General features: G+C 44.5%; 1 protein-coding gene across 1 annotated transcript; it reads right to left on the bottom strand.

Moving 5' to 3' along the window:
* Window positions 1-1,344: 1,344 nt before the first annotated feature.
* Polr3A (RNA polymerase III subunit A) lies at window positions 1,345-15,925 on the bottom strand. The gene is made up of 5 exons (XM_075879497.1): window positions 14,640-15,925; window positions 13,719-14,018; window positions 11,084-11,366; window positions 3,865-5,369; window positions 1,345-2,401 (listed from the first exon to the last, which is right to left on the bottom strand). Exons 1-5 carry the CDS (start codon window positions 15,774-15,776, stop codon window positions 1,454-1,456), a joined length of 4,173 nt encoding a protein of 1,390 aa, XP_075735612.1. The 5' UTR covers window positions 15,777-15,925; the 3' UTR covers window positions 1,345-1,453.
* Window positions 15,926-16,083: the final 158 nt, after the last annotated feature.

The following is a 16,083-nucleotide window of genomic DNA, read 5'->3' as shown; positions in this document are numbered from 1 at the left end:
CTTAAAAAAATTACACCATTTCCCGCTAAAGAGAACCATGTGCAGATGCGAAGCAGCGGGCGCCAACTCTTACACTTGCGGCGACGTTTAGGCTGGCGCCCATCGCAGCGTTGCTCAGGAGAGAAACCTAGGGAGGCAAAAAGCATACAGTGATGGACTGGTGTTTCCCACTGGAACATACCAATCGCTGCTAATTGGCAATGGGTGACGGAAGACTCCTATTGGACGGAAACCTGCAGTCCACATTTAGTTAACGCACACACTGTTAATTTTTATTGTTCAACAACGCACAGGAAAAATCTCCCACCAACACAACACTGGAGGTCAAAATCCAGAGCCTATATATACTGGGTGGCCAGTGAACGGTTGTGTAACGGGAGCAATCGTGTTTTTTTTTTTGTTTTTTCAATCAAGAAACTCGCTAGCAGGCACTGCCCATGTCGCACGGATTTTATTGTGGCTTTATGCTACAAAAGGGTCATTCTCTTCTTTTTCTTTCTTAACCCTTCCCCTACCTTGCGTGTTTTCGCAGAACACATTTGCAGTACTTTTTACCAGTGTGCTATCAGCCTATTAACTGCTACCAATCTATCTCTTTTCGCTCTTGCTGTACAGTACATGTCTTAAGAGCATAATTGTCAATAAGTCTTCTTAAGATTAAACTCCTACATGATCTTATTCAGTGTATAATCTTTGTTCACAGCAAAGTTTACGGAACTTTTCAAGTTGAATACTTTAGCAGAAATTTTAAACTCAACCCAACCTTTGTTCTTGTCTTTCCCTTCATGCATGCAGCACTCGTGCTCCAGTGGAGCACACTTTTTTTTCTATTTGGATTTTTCTTCATGTCCACTCTAATGCCTTTAGATACAATTAATAAAAATCCCAAGACACATCTTGGGAATACCATTGGCTCAGGAGTTCCAAGCATTTGGCCCTAGAAAAACTTGATCAGTGCTCTTTCTATTCAGAGATATACCTGTTGATACAGATTTGTATCGTAATTTTGCCGTTAATAAGATATGAGACCCTCTACATTTGAAATAAAGCATAAAATAGTGGCTCCTGGATTGCAATGTCATGTGAACATGAATTCAGTGATGAGATTTGCAAAGATGTGCTGCTTATGCAGATATATTGTAAGTATAAACTTAAACTGGCTTCTTCACTAAGTATGTTGAATGTATATACACACAAAAGCAAAGAATGATATAAGCATGCGCTGCTGTTAATCTGCCTATATTTTAATAACAGACTACAGTAAGCCAAGAGCTTACAACTCGCACCCCACTTTGGAAGGCACAACAAAAGCCAGTCACTGCACGGTAAATTATTTTCAACATGTATTTGAATAATGGCTTTTTATTGCTTAATCTATACTGACACTTGTCACCAATTTTACAGAGAAAATAACTTAGATTCAACGAAGTACATGGAGCACAAGCAACTTCTGTCAGTTTTCGCCTAGCTTAATGTGAAATTCACTGCGATCAAAAATGAGCTGGCGTGGTGCAGCCAGAGGCCGCCAGTCCACTTTGTGCACCAAGTCGAAAAATCCTGTGCCAATGGACATGGGGACACCCAAGATGATGCTCTCACTGACGCCCGATATCTCGTCAGTCTGCCCATAGTATGCAGCGTCAAACAAGTGGTCCGCCGTCTTCTCGAATGAAGCCAACATAAGTGCACTCTCTTTCATCCGTGCCAAGCCATGCCGGGTGATGCCCAGCACCTCTCCTCTGAAGGTCATGAGGTCCGCGAGGAGCATGAGATGCCTCCGATCAACGCTTATTCCATGGCTCTGCATTGTGGTGGCGATCTCCCGGATGATTGTGGCTCGGGCAGCTTCAATGCCTAGCGTCTTCTCGACCTCGGATGTGTTGTTCGAAGATGTCTTTATGCCTTCCACACCGTAGGTGGCGATCACGTCCCGCAGGCCGTCCCCTTCCACCAGAAGCCGGTACTTGGTGCTTCCATGGGAGTCGTCGGCGTGGATGACAGCTCGCGAGCTGCTCGGAATGCCCTTGATGACGATCTTTGGCAGCTGTTCCATCAGGTTTTGCAACGAGTAGTACAGAGACGTCTTAGAAGTGGCGTTCGGTCGAATGGTCAGCAAGGAGCTACCAATGGCTTTGATGTCCTCATTCTTGATTTTGAGCTTGGTTTTGTATAATGATATTGAGTAACGGATTGTGTCTGCCGTAACCTCCAGCTGCAGCAGTCGAATACGGTCTATGTCGAGCTTCACAAGCACAAAACAGTCATCGGGCAGAAAAACTTCCTCCAGGTACTCTGACACTTCACCAAGCAATGTCTTCTCAATGCGACCCTTGACGCGACGGGCATACTCTGCATTTGTGTCATTCATCAGAGCAGCCGTAATGATTGGCGTGCTGATGTTCTGCATGAAATATACACATACAATCTGTTAAATAACCTTAACCACACATCTGTGTTTGGGTATTAAGCAGCTATATCCTGCATTCAGCCTGGTGTTCTGCAACACACAGGTGAGCAACTCTCTTAGATTGTGGAAGCAACTCTAATAGATTGTATTGAATCAAAATACAAGTTTATTTTTCAATATTACATATTTCGTGCTTTTAGTTTCTTTCAAAAGCTTAGTTTCTCTACTTTCACAACAAACATGATATGGTAATTAAACTCGAAGTAGGTGAAAATCTCTTTTAAAGAGCACAAAGTGGCTACTAAAAACTAGAAGGAGCTCATTGTCTAGAGTCTCCAGGAAATTTTCACCTCGCTGCTTATCATTACATTTTGCATCAGGAATTCACTAAAGCTACATGTTCAAAATAACGATTGCCAAGCTCTCACAATAGAAGAGACAATCTTAAAACAACCTATCTTCTTTCAGTGGTGAGCTTTCACTTATACCTTTAAAATGAGTTTTTCTCAACATGCAGTTTTGGGTAACTTTTTAAGTTTGGACATCATGTTCTTGGTACTTGTATCGGGATGAAATTTTGCCAACTTATTTCCGAACATCTGAATAGCGCAACCATCTTGTTTAAAATTTGATATTGCCTGTATAGTTATTATGATCCTAAAGTAAGCACTTAGTATGGTCTGAAGATTCTAAGAGTTCTCATTAAAATTTTTCTTGTCCATTAAAATGTCTAATATGCATTTTGTTGATAGTCATTTACATTTTACAGTTAATATGGAGTAATATGAGTCATTAATGGCTCAGAACCATTAAAGTTTAGTGGCACAAAATGAAAATTGTGCAACTTACAATAAAACTAACTATATTAACATTTAAGCCTATATATACAGCAAATGTTTCATTGCTCTTGCTACAAATTAACAAAAATGTTTTTTTTTTTTTCAGATCACATTTCACCTCAGTTAAACGACGAATATGGGAATTCTACCTATAGTAGGCATCCTGTGAAAATGCTACTAGAATTCATGACATAACTTCAGATGATGCAATAGCTGTGCTTATGTATTTCTGTCATAGAAGCTACAGGTAATCAAATGAATACAAGGTAAAAAAATTGAAGCAGGCAGCATTTGCTGGCTTTCCCCACATAAAGAACCAAGTCCACAAAAGGAGTACCACGAAATGAGTATCATAGCATAATTGTAGCTGTCATAACTTGATTTAACTACAATCTTCTGCTCTAACAGGTCATTTTCTAACAAAAATAAAATTTTCACATTTTGTTTCATCTATCCATGAAGCTTCTGTACAGGGAGACGCGTCGAGGTCTCAGATAATGACATTACATATTTATAAAACATTTTTATTTTCAGACTTATGATGACCATGATGAACCCCTTTTTTGTTCCTTAGTACTGACTTGCTAGTTTAACTTCTAAGCAACACCAAAAACATACCTTGCTCGCATTGATGATTTCCTTTATCCGAGGCACACCTTGAGTGATGTTCATGGAAGCAACTCCCGCAAAGTGGAAAGTCTTCAACGTCATTTGTGTTGCTGGCTCTCCAATGCTCTGTGCACAAACGGCTCCTACAGCCGTGGCGGGCTCCATGACTGAACGCAAGTATTTTTCTCGGCACGTGTCAAAGAAGCTACGTAGCTGTGATGCTGTCAACCGGTTCAGCTGCTTCAGCACAGGAATGTCTCTTTCCTTGACTTTATACAAGGTATACGTCTCTGCAACGCCCTTAGCATATGTGGTCAGAAAGGCTTTAAGATCGTTTCGAAAGCTCTCTCCACACACACTCATACCCTGGCCCCCCAGAATCTCCTTAGAAAGCTTAAGAATCCCATCCATGTCCAGCGGAGGTTCGTTCCGGTGTGGGTTCCGGGCGCGCATCACTTCCATGACTCGGCCGAAGTCCACTGGATTGTCCTCTTTGCCTTCCATAGAGGCAGGGTCCAAACCGTCGGCCCCATAGCAGAACTGGACCACTTCACCACATGAGTTGCGAACAGACCTGTCGTAATGGCAGCAGAGGTCTTCCAAGGACTTCACCAGGCGGCGTTGCATGTATCCCGTCTCAGCAGTCTTCACAGCCGTGTCGACCAGCCCTTCTCGACCTCCCATAGTGTGAAAGAAGAACTCAGTCGGAGTGAGTCCCGAATAAAAGCTGTCCTCCACAAAGCCTCGCGCCTGGGGGGAGCGGTCATTCTTTTCGAAATGAGGCAGCGACCTGTCCTCGAAGCCGTTGGGTACGCGATGACCGCTGATTGCTTGCTGACCAACACAAGCAATCATCTGACTAATATTGATGAAGGACCCTTTGGATCCGCACACTGCCATGATAAGTGGGCTGTTGGTCTTGTGCAACTCACGCAGGCAAGCCTTGCCCGCATGATCTCTCACAACAGAGAGTTCCTTGAGACACACTGCCTCCAGGGTCTCCTCCTCGTTGCAGCCGGGCTGAGCTTGAAGCTTGCCACATTTCAACTGCTGAATGTATTCTTCACAGCGAGCGTAGCCGGCACTTACAAGGTCCTGCTTTGCCTTTATAAGGCCAGCGCCCGGGGTCACGTCGCCTATACCAATCGAGAACCCTCGGTTCTGAATGTAGTACGAGGTGAGGCGCACCAGCCTCCACATGGCATCGGCAGCACACTGGTCGCCGTAGTCCCGAAGAAGAATGTAGAAAATGTTGTTCTTCGAGCCGGACCCCATGGTGCCTTTGTCCATCGTGCCACTGAGCAGTTCACTGTTGCGGATCAAGACGTAAGCATCGTTGACGCACATCTCTTCTCCTGAGGTGTACGACTTCCCTTTGGCACGCAGGCAAGCCATCACTGGCGACGAACGGCTGGGACGCATGATCAGGCTGAAGATCTGCTTGCCTGTCCACAGGCACACTGGCTTTAGAATGGCTGGTGGAGGGAGCTCTACCTTCATGTTGGTGTCTTTGCCTGCAAACCACAAAGCACAGTGTGGAACACGGTGTAAGAGTAGTTTAGGTGAGAGAACGGCGCATTGCGGCGGCTTCGCGAGGAGAGGCACATGCTGTTCTGGTTAGGAAGCTCCTCCAGAGAGGGCGCGCCAAACTAGCCACCTACCTCTTGCTTGCTCCCCCGCCGCACGCCCCTTGCTGTCCCGTCACTCAACACTGCTTCACGTCGAAAATGTGACTTGTGTTTGTGAACGTGGTCGCGTGATTTAGTGTGCTTCGCGATGAGTAAGTGCTTTGTACCTTACTGCAATACCGGCTATAAGTCGTGTAAAGAAAAGTTTTCACTTTTTACGCCACCGCACGACCAAGCCCGGCTTGAAGCATGGAGGCGGGCGATCCCTCGCAAAGACCGCGTGCTTCAACGGACAGACCGTGTGTGCGAAAAACATTTCGCTCCACATTTTATTTTGAAAACGTGGTCTGCAAAACTGAATGACCACGTTCTGATGTCTGGCAACAGAAGAGCAGGACTTTCAAAGGACGCCCTGCCAACTATTTTTGAAGGAGTGCCTAGTTATTTGTCAAAGAAGATGAAGACTCCTCGAAAACAGTCAAGGCGGCATGCTTGCCATACAGTTTGCTCTACGTGCACAGGCGGGACCAGCAGCGGTACCAGCATCGGGTTTCAAACCCAGCAACAAGCAGCAACAGCCCAAAATTCAGATGAAGTCAACAAAAACAGCGATGTCGTCGCGGCAAGTGACCCCGGCACTTCAGCTTTTAATGAAATGTTTTGCGCAGCGTCAACTTTGTGCCTTCCGACGTCATCGTGGGGTGTACATCGCATTGACTTGGAAGTGTATCATGACCTCGTGTTCCACGACGCCTCTCTGCTGCGCGCAAGTGATGGGGCATGTGTGCTTTTTAACAGAAAAACTGTGCATGTAAATAGTGACATGGCTGTGCAAGTGTATATATTTGGCAAGCCGGTTGATTGTAGTGCAGTGGATGTAAATAATGTTGCTGAATCGACATCACAAGTTGAACATCTCTTGAAAACTGTTGACAGTGTACGTGTCTGTGGTGGGGGACCCAGTTTGAAGGACTTTCCTTCTGTGGAGCCTGAGTCTGCTTTCGTTGACTGCCAAAGCAAATGGAGGCATAAAAGGTGCCAAATGTTGTTACCGGAGGGAAGTATATGTCGTGCATGCAGCAGTCTGTTTGATACCCTCAGAATCCATGCAGAGCGGCAAGCTGCTTGAGTGAAACAGAGGCAACCACTGAAGCGCATCAGGCTGTCTGTCTCACCTACCAAGAAACACAAAGTTGATTCTTTGCGTCATGCAAGGTCTCTTTTGCAGAAGGCCCAAGCACGGCTGCTGAAGCGCAACCATCTAATCACTAAAGAATTGAAGGAGAGTAGAGCTGAAATAATTAAATTGCAAGAGGAGGATATCACAAAGAAACTCCAATCTCTCGATAATCCACCAATGCAGCTTCTTCTTGTGCAAGAATGTATATCTGCAGCTAAGTGCACTACAAAAAATAATAGGCGCTATACAGATGACTTGCTGCTGCTATGCCTCTTGCTGAACATCAGGAGCCCCTCTACTTATGCATTTTTACGAAGCAATAACATATTGCCAATGCCATGCACATCCACCATTAGAAGATATATAAGCATGGTGGGGCTCAAATGTGGTTTTGATGAGCACTTTTTTAAAGCTCTCAAAATTAAATTGGCAAAGAAGACTCCCTTTCAACGCAGAGGTATGCTCGTTCTAGATGAGATACAAGTCAGGAAAGAGATGACTGTAAACTCGAAGAACATGACATATGCTGGACTTGTTGACTATGGAGACCAAGGTGGACAAAGCAATGAGCTGGCCGACCATGGTCTAGTGTTTGCTTTTGCTCCTTTTGCTGACAGCTATTTACAACCGGTGGCAGTATTCGCATCAAAAGGAGCAACTAAGGGTACACTCCTTGCCCAGCTGTTGCTTCAGTGCATTGTGCATTTAGAGCAGGCAGGAGTTTATGTTGATGGTGTGGTCTGTGACGGTGCATCTACTAATAGGGCCATGTGGAAGCAGCTTGGCGTAAGTGGTGCTCTAGGACATGTCGTGAATGCTTTCGAGCATCCACTAGATCCATCCAGAAAAGTGTATGCCGTGGTAGATACCCCACACTTGTTCAAGTGTATTAGAAATCGTCTTTATGACAAGAAAATTTTGAAAATAAAGGGGAAAATTATTAAGTGGTCGTGCTATGATGCACTTTTTGTTGCTGACACCAAAAATGCAGCAGAGCTTAGGGTGTGCCCAAAATTGAGTTTCTGTCATGTTAATCCATCACATATGCTGAAAATGCGAGTGAAGCTGGCCACGCAAATTTTTAGCAACTCAGTTGCTAAGGGCATTTCCTTCTATGCACGGAGAGGCGCACCACGGCTTGAGAATGTCGAAGCAACTGTAGAGTTTACGCTCCTAATGAATGATCTTTTTGATGCCCTCAATCGTCGCTTTGCTGCAGAAGGCCTCACCCTTGAAAGCAAAGACTTTCATGTTCTACAGTCAGCATCTAAGTGGCTTGATAGCTGGGAGCAGGAAGTTGTGAGGGGTGAAACTCACAAAGATCTTTTTTTAACGCAGTCTACTGCTGAAGGCCTGCGTGTTACACTTAAGTCTGTTCAAGAACTGTCAGCATTTCTTTTGAAAGAGTGCGAGTTCAAGTATGTCCTGACAGCCAAAATGAACCAGGATCCGTTGGAATGCTTTTTTGGTATCATAAGACAAGCAGGGGGCCAAAATGAGCATCCAACATTTCCGACATTTTTGCAACTGTACCGTATGCTTTCTTTGTATTCTTTGCTTAAGCCACCACAGTTTGGTAACTGTGTAGTTTCTGAAAAAAACCAGTCTGCTTTTCTGACCCTGAGTGATTTCAGAGAAGTGTTCCAATCTGCACCTTTCCAGCACACTGATAAAATGCATGAACTGAAGGAAAAACTAGATGGCCTCATCAGTGAGGAAACGTGGGAATGCGATGAGGTGTTTGAGCATGATTATTCAGATGCTGCCGTCGTAGACTGCATTGTATATTATGTCACTGGATTTGTGTCACGAAAGCTTGCCACTCAAACTTCCTGTACAATTTGTAAGGATGCTTTGGTTGGGCAGAAAGGTATTTCAAAGCTACCAGAAGTCGACTTGGTAAATTGCAAAACGAGAGGGGGGCTCACACATCCGAATGTGCATCTGTTCCTTATTTTCAAAGAGGCTGAGGAGCACTTCGCAAAACACGCTGGTGAGAGAGATGTATATGATCGCATGACAGATGCAGTGCTTGAAAATTTCACCTTCACGTTTCCATGTGCTGCTCATAAAGAAGATGTTCTTGCCAAGCTGTTGCACTATTATGTGTGCCTACGCATGCGGCAGTATTGCAGACAGCTAAAGAATAAGCATGTAAAAAAGAACCAAGACTTGCGTAAGTTGTCGAAACTTGTATAATTCTTTGCTTCAGGAGAAGAGAGATGTGTATGTGTAATATGTTATGTGTGCAATAATGCTTATGTATACTGTGATAAGGGTGTGCTGTGATGTAACCTTTTTTGTGTGTATGTAAAGTGTTTCATTTATAAATGTACTACTGCTCCATTCCAAATAAATGAAATTCAGGATTGCCACCCACACAAATATGTGCATCCGTGTCGGGAAGTATAGGAGTCATAAAGAATATTAAAATGTATATACATGGGAAAGCGTCGAATTTTGATTGTCGAAGACATGCATGTTACACAGAACAAGAAAATGTTGAATGGGATGTGACAATTCATAAGCCGCTTTTTGGCCAAGATGTAGTTAGCGTTTTATGTCTATTCCTTTAACTCATTAAATTTCTCTCGCGCTTATCGCCAACGCTCATGTTATCGCATAATAAAACCCTCGTGAGAGGCGGAAAATCAAATCTGAATGTAACTTCACGTACTCTTGACTGCCTACAACCGTGAACAGGGCAAGCGTAAATATTGCGAACATTCTTTGACGTGATATTTGGTGTTGCAGAAACCTCTGGCCACCTCCGCAATTATTATTATCGGTCAGACGATTGGAACATTGCCAAAGACGCGCTGCTTGGACCGGCTACATAAACCTGAATGCTGCATGCTTGATGAATTCAATCATATGATGTTATAAGGCAGAAAGGTCAAAGAACATATTTAATTGAATGATCTGCTTTATAAAAGCCGCGTTCGGTGCCATAGCCAAGCAAAACTGCTTCTTACATACCAATCCTCAGCTAAAGTGGCTCCGAGCTGTGCCTGCTTTTCTGCGCCGAAAGGGCATTAGTTGCTAGCGCCATCTGTTGAGGGAGCTGAGAAGCAGAGCGTTGTCGCGAAGCGAAGAGCGGGGGCGTTCTCTCACCTAAACTATTTTTACACCGTGGTGTGGAACTAAGATGTCACTGCAATACCATGTTAAAGATCTTCCTTTTCGCCCGAACTGTTTTGCAAGGTCTCTGACCGACATTTGCTATCAAGGAGACAGTGACCGAGACCTCTTGAACAAAGAATAATCATAGATTTTTAGCTTTATAACGCAGTTTTAAATAATGTAAATAGAAGTCTTGTATAATATATAAACTCATCGTCAACGAGTTATTCAGATTGAACGTTTTTATAACATACCAATAATACAAGGAAGCTTTTGCTCCCTCTATACATGTAACAAAGGTAAATATTCAATTAACAGAATTAATTGCAATATGCCATGTAATTTTGACAAATTTGAAGGAGCAACGATACTGTAGTATGCCGAAATGGTACTGCATGATTTTCAAAAATAACTACTGACATTATACATCTCTCACAATTATAGATTATAAGTCAATTAATGCATACTAAGATGGCTACCCGAGTACTATTAGAATTCATGAGACGCTGCCACCTCAGATGAGTACTCATGCTTACTTTAAAACCAAATTAAAATATTTTAAAGGCAATATTCACCTCTATTAAGTGATAAAAAGTTCCCCGTATACAGAAAAACCAAAGGACTCGAAACATCCCGAGGTTCCAATTTTGGTATCAGAGGTCCTTTAAAATTTACTTTGCGGTATTTTGCTTTCATCAGCAGCTAAAGCAATCGCAGTAAGAGGGTTATGTTCATTTATAAGCTGGTGTTAGGCAAACGAAAGCTGTTTTTTCACTGATCAGTTCTTTATTACTTCACTATCTCATATTTCTTCCATTGCTATTTCTACAGCATCACGGCTCAGCCAGCTCTTAGAAAAAAGACAAAAGTGGCACCATTTTTTCTGTAGCACTAGTGCAAGCACAGCTCAGCAGTATACCGCAGCTCTAAATTTTTCTTTGATTCTCTCACTTTTCCAGTTTTTTTTTGTACTCACAGTTTTTTTTTCGTTTTTTATTTTTTGTTTTTTTGTAACTCAAAACTTCATTTGCCCTTCTCTTTGCATAAGAATATTTGCCTCCCCCCTGGTTTCCAGTTAACGAGGTGTACAGAAAATCAGTGCCACGAAAAGCAGGTGCTGCCTCGATACAGACAAGTCCCCTCGTTGCATTGTTGGCTCTAGCAACATTCGTTTCAATGACTTCTCCTTAATTCAAATCCTCCGTTTACCCCCAAAGATCTGTCTTGTTCAAATAAAGAAACTAGCGAGGCAGGGTGAAACCAACTTGCCCATGTAATGAAAATAGATCGATTGTACCAGCAAGCATGCAAGATGCTAGCAGAGAAGCCTTGGCTCTGTCCAGGAAGACGTCCTTCTGAGTGATCAGGTAGCCGCCAGTGATGAAGTCTTGAATGGCAGCTATGAGAGGCTCGCCATTTCGTGGCGTCACCAGATTCGCACGCGTTCCCATCAGTATCAGGGCTTCGGCACGAGCTTCCTCCGTTTGAGGTAGGTGAAGGTTCATCTCATCCCCGTCGAAGTCGGCATTGTACGGCGTGCACACACACTCATTGAACCGGAAAGTCCGATGAGGCAATACCTAGAACAGAAAAAAAATTTGCACACAACTTCGAGTGATATGCCTGAAGAAACAAACAAGTAACTGTATAATGGGGCAAACATGCAGAGACTCTCCAGTCCAGCAGCAGATGCAATAATAATTGTTGGGTTATGTCCCAAAACCACCATCTGATTATGAGGGATGCCACATAGATGAAGGATTTCAGAAATTCTACCATCTAGTGTTGAATGTGGACCTAAATTTAAGTATATGGGCCTCTACCATTTTACCTTTGTCGAAATGCAGCCACCACATTCTGGATTTGATCCCGCGACCTTCGGCTCAGCAGTCAAGCAGCACATACACTAGACCACCAAGGCAGGTGGAAGGAGATGTGATAACAGTTATGTGGAATTCAGAGTGGTTGATGGATAATGTACCGCAGAGCATTTGCACACTGTCACATAATACTGCACAAGGGTTCCAAGCTGACTGCTATACAGAGTCCCCAAGACTTGAAAATATTTGTACGCACCAATTGCAAGACAAAAGAAAGGTAATGCTCTGAATATACCCACAGGAAGAAGATGTATTGCACAGCATGGAAAAGACATCAGCAATAACCACTTGGCACTTTTTTCATAACGTGTAACTGTTCATTGTTCGGCTAGTTGGTTCACGCTTATAAAAAAGCTTCAACGAGACATGAAATAAAACCAGGGCAGGAAGGAGCATGACTCGCAAGTTTATATATAACACGCATTCACGTCACATCATCCGCAAGGGGCGCTAGCATGGCAGTCGCCACATTTGTGGTCTTGTGCGCGAAGATCATCGTCGTACCACCACCAAAGTTCCCTACAGCACCTGTTATGTTGATATTTTTCTAAGAAAACAAGTTTGTGAGGTGCAATGCTGTCAAATATGGTGCCATATGCCGGATCGCTGACCAACCATGGCTACGGCGGCGCACTTGCCGGTGCCCCCTGGCGGGAAGAGCTCGGTGAATACCTGCTACTGCTGGCAAATTATTTTATACTGCAGATGTCAGCGTATACAAATGCATTTGTGCAATCAAAGCAGACACCATGGTTAAAGCATTGAAAATGGGCGACTGTTACGACATGCATTCAAAAAATTAATGGTGATCACTGGGCCAAGCAGGTGATGTATCTCTGTCATTCAAATGTCGGGTTTCTTCTTGATGTAAGATGCCTACATAGACTTGCATGCCAAAGCAGCTCTGCTTCTACCGAATATGCGGACGTTAAGAAATATTTGCCTCACACATCCATGTCATGATCTATGATGTAATAAATAGCAAAGTGAACTGATCCTCCAGAGACGAACTAAGAATAAGCAAGATTCACACCTCTGAATACCTCTTAGCTCTCTAACGATATGGCTCTCTTCCGATTTCTGCGAAAAAACACATACTGTACCAGTTAATTAAACCATTTTTGTTAATTAAGCTTTTAATTTTTCATGTCTGTGAGTCTTTTGTCCTGCTAAATGCATAAACCACCTGTACAAGTTGAATTTCCACAGCTAACATCGCAGTTTTCTTAAAGGGATCGACAACTGGCCGGAACGTGCGATTAGGTCGTAGTAGAAATGGAAAAGACCATAAAGTATAGTGACAGATTCAAGCATTCTTTCCACGTTGCGACTAGGATTTTTGTTTTTAAATCGCGCTTAGGAGTGGCAATATCTGTTGTCGTGCAGCTTAGCAGAAGAGCGTTGAAGCTGGATTACGAAGTGTGGAGTCGATCACTTTGCTGTATGTAGTCCCGTAGTGTGATGGTGTCATGCACACCAATCCTAAAAGTTATAAAGTATGGATATTATTATCCAGCTCCACCCAATGACGTAAAAAGAGTTGCATGCTGAGAAGCAGTGCTGCCATTGTAGCCGCCAGTGGACTAGGTCGAGCCACGGTGCATGCACGAATAGTGCACACAAACGCAGTAAGACACTGTGTTCGAAGACAAACCACTCCCGCTCTTCCTGTTTGCAGCATGCGAGTATAGAACTTCATACTCGCTGCAGATAGAAAAATTCTGATTACAAATGTATAGCAGTATTTTCCACATTACCATGCTATGATTATACTTACTGACCAATAAGCTTTCAGTTACGCAAAAAAAAAAACAGAGAGGCAGGCCTTATAAAAATTGGTTGGCAGATCTTTAAAATTACTAATACAATAACTCTAAAGGCAATTGATCTTTTTTTTTTTCATTTCTGTGTACTTATATGCATCAATCTGCAAAAACCTATCACAAGATTGCAGTATTTACAGCTTAAAATTCACATCTGACTTGAGCTGAGTTTTTGTGCGTCTCCAATGAGCAGTTTTCTTTTTTTACGAGCAACAGACAATCGACAAACCTTCGCAACGTGAGCCATTATGCTGAGCTTGTGCAGCGAAGGCTGCCGATTGAACAGCACGACATCGCCGTCCTTGAGGTGCCGTTCAACAATGTCGCCCGGCCGAAGTTGCTGGGCCAGCTGTTCGCGATTGCCGTAACGCAAGTAACGCTTGAGGCCAGACCCTCGGCACTCCAGGAAATTTGCACCAGGATGGACGTCACAGCCATTGCGGATGAGCTGTCTCATCAGCTCCATGTTGTGCTGGGTGACCCTTTCCGGGTAGGTGAGGATCTTTGCCACATGCACTGGAACGCCAACCTGAAATTTGAAATGAGTGGAGGAGACGTTTCAAAATTTTCTGTTCATCACTCCAATAAAAAGTCTCGCCGTCATAACAACGAGTTTAATTATCAAAGAAGGATTGATTAAAGGGTCTTTATCTTTGTTATACACAATCTACTGAAATTAACAGGCAATTATGAGATAAATGTAAATAAACTGAAGTGGACAGAAGTACAACTTGCTGCTTCTGGTATTGATTGAATGTAGAACCTTCAGATAATGCTCTACCTCCCTAGCTCTACCAGTGCTCTACAGCAGTAGTCGTCCTCTCATCAACCTTACTGGGTATTTCTGTTTATGTAAACCTGGAAGCATTAGCCAACATGTCATGTAGTCATTACAATGAGTATGTAACACTTTTGTGCCAGCTGACATCACATGGCATGTAATATTTCGACCAATAGTACATTACCTGAAGGCAAGTCTGCCAGAAGGAGACCCTTTCTTGATGTCTCATTAGGACTAGTTTAGATACGATGTTAATCTTTTCCGTATTTGGCAAATATGTAGCATCATACTTTTTATTTTGTGTTTAATGAATGGAGAAACGGACCATGAAAAATGTACATGCGGCACCGGCTTGCGGATCCTGCCTACCTCGTCAATGCGCAGATTTGGATCGGGCGAGATGACCGTGCGGCCCGAGAAGTCCACCCTCTTGCCCGAGAGGTTTCCCCTGAAGCGACCGTGCTTTCCTTTCAGCCTCTGAACAAAGCCGCGGGTGGGTTTCTTGGGTTGCATGTTGAGCGGGATGCCGCTCGTCTCGCTGTTCACGTACAGCGCGCACTGGAGCTGCAGGAAGTCCCAGTCCTCCATGATCATCGACATCTTGCCGCCGTTGGTGCGGTGCTTCTGCAGCACGTCGTTCAGGAAGATGATCTCTGTCAGCTTCACGGTAACATCGTCCTCGTTGGTGCCCGCCTTCAGCGCCGACACGACCGACGGCCGAATGCAGAGCGGCGGCACGGGAATGTGCGTGAGCACCAGGTCTTCTGGGCGACCGCAGCGTGTGTTCATCAGCAGCAGGGGCACGTCTTCGTCCGGTATCCTACGCAGAAGGTCGCGAACCACGAGCGGGTTGAGAATGTCACTAGTCACCTTGTTCATCACGGTGTCGATCTCGTTATTGTAGCTGCGGGCCTCCTGGTAGTCATCCTGTAAGTCCTTGATGACGCCTTCGTTCTTCTTGTGCGCCTTATAGCGCTCGTACACGAACTTGAGCAGCCCGCACTTCCTCACTTGGCCGTTGACAACGCCGCAGAATGGGCAATTTGCCTGCTTGCGGCATACTTCGACTATCTTCTTGTGCAACGACTTCTTGGTCAGGAAGGAAGTAGACGGGCGCTGCACCATGTCTAGGAAGCGAGCCCGCTCGGGCGGAGGCAGCATGACGCGAGCGCACATCTTACACACAGTGTGCAGAATGTTGTAGACCGCCTTGAAGTAGCCGACGTGAAACACGGGCATCCCAAGGCTCACCTGACCGAAGTGGCCAACGCAGTCGGTCAGACCCTTGCCACATGTCTCGCACTTCTTGTCCTTCTGGCTCGTACCCAGTCTGTTGTCCAAGACGCCGTACGGCACGCTCTTGTGCAGGGACTCTCGCTGGTAGAGGTTCTTGCTGACGCAGTGCACATGGCTGTTCTGCTGGATGTCGTTCGCATTTAGAACACCGAAGCTGATGTTGGCTATTTTCATGGAGGTGTCCGCCTCGCGGAATTGCTCTTTAACCATCTTGACAGACTTTACCGCAGCAGCTGGATCGAGGAAAACGGCTTGTTTATTTATAGCATCGCCAAACTCACTCGTATGCGAACCGCACGCGATTTCTGCCGGAGTACATCGTCCGGGGATGCGGCAAAGAGAAATGGAAAGCGTGTGACATCAAGCACGCTTAAAATGACTCCGAGTCGACTGGAGTCGACTTGCGAGATGATGATGATCGTGAAAATTAAATGTTGCTCTTACAGTTTACAAAAGCATAGCCTTTGAGAGCCAAAACTGGTGCTCAGGAGTTGGGGCCTCCGTGAGAATAACCTGG

Source organism: Rhipicephalus microplus, chromosome 2, assembly GCF_043290135.1.
Source record: "Rhipicephalus microplus isolate Deutch F79 chromosome 2, USDA_Rmic, whole genome shotgun sequence".
NCBI lineage: Eukaryota > Metazoa > Arthropoda > Arachnida > Ixodida > Ixodidae > Rhipicephalus > Rhipicephalus microplus.
The sequence above is the reverse complement of the archived record's forward strand: the minus strand, read 5'-3'. Positions and strand labels throughout refer to the sequence as shown.

Coding starts and splice junctions, on each gene's coding strand:
- Polr3A (XM_075879497.1), bottom strand. CDS start 15,776: ATGGTTAAAGAGCAATTCCGCGAGGCGGACACCTCCATGAAAATAGCC. Junction 11,367..13,718: donor TAATGGCTCACGTTGCGAAG/GTTTGTCGATTG, acceptor TTTCTGTTCTAG/GTATTGCCTCATCGGACTTT. Junction 2,402..3,864: donor AAATCATCAATGCGAGCAAG/GTATGTTTTTGG, acceptor TATTTCATGCAG/AACATCAGCACGCCAATCAT.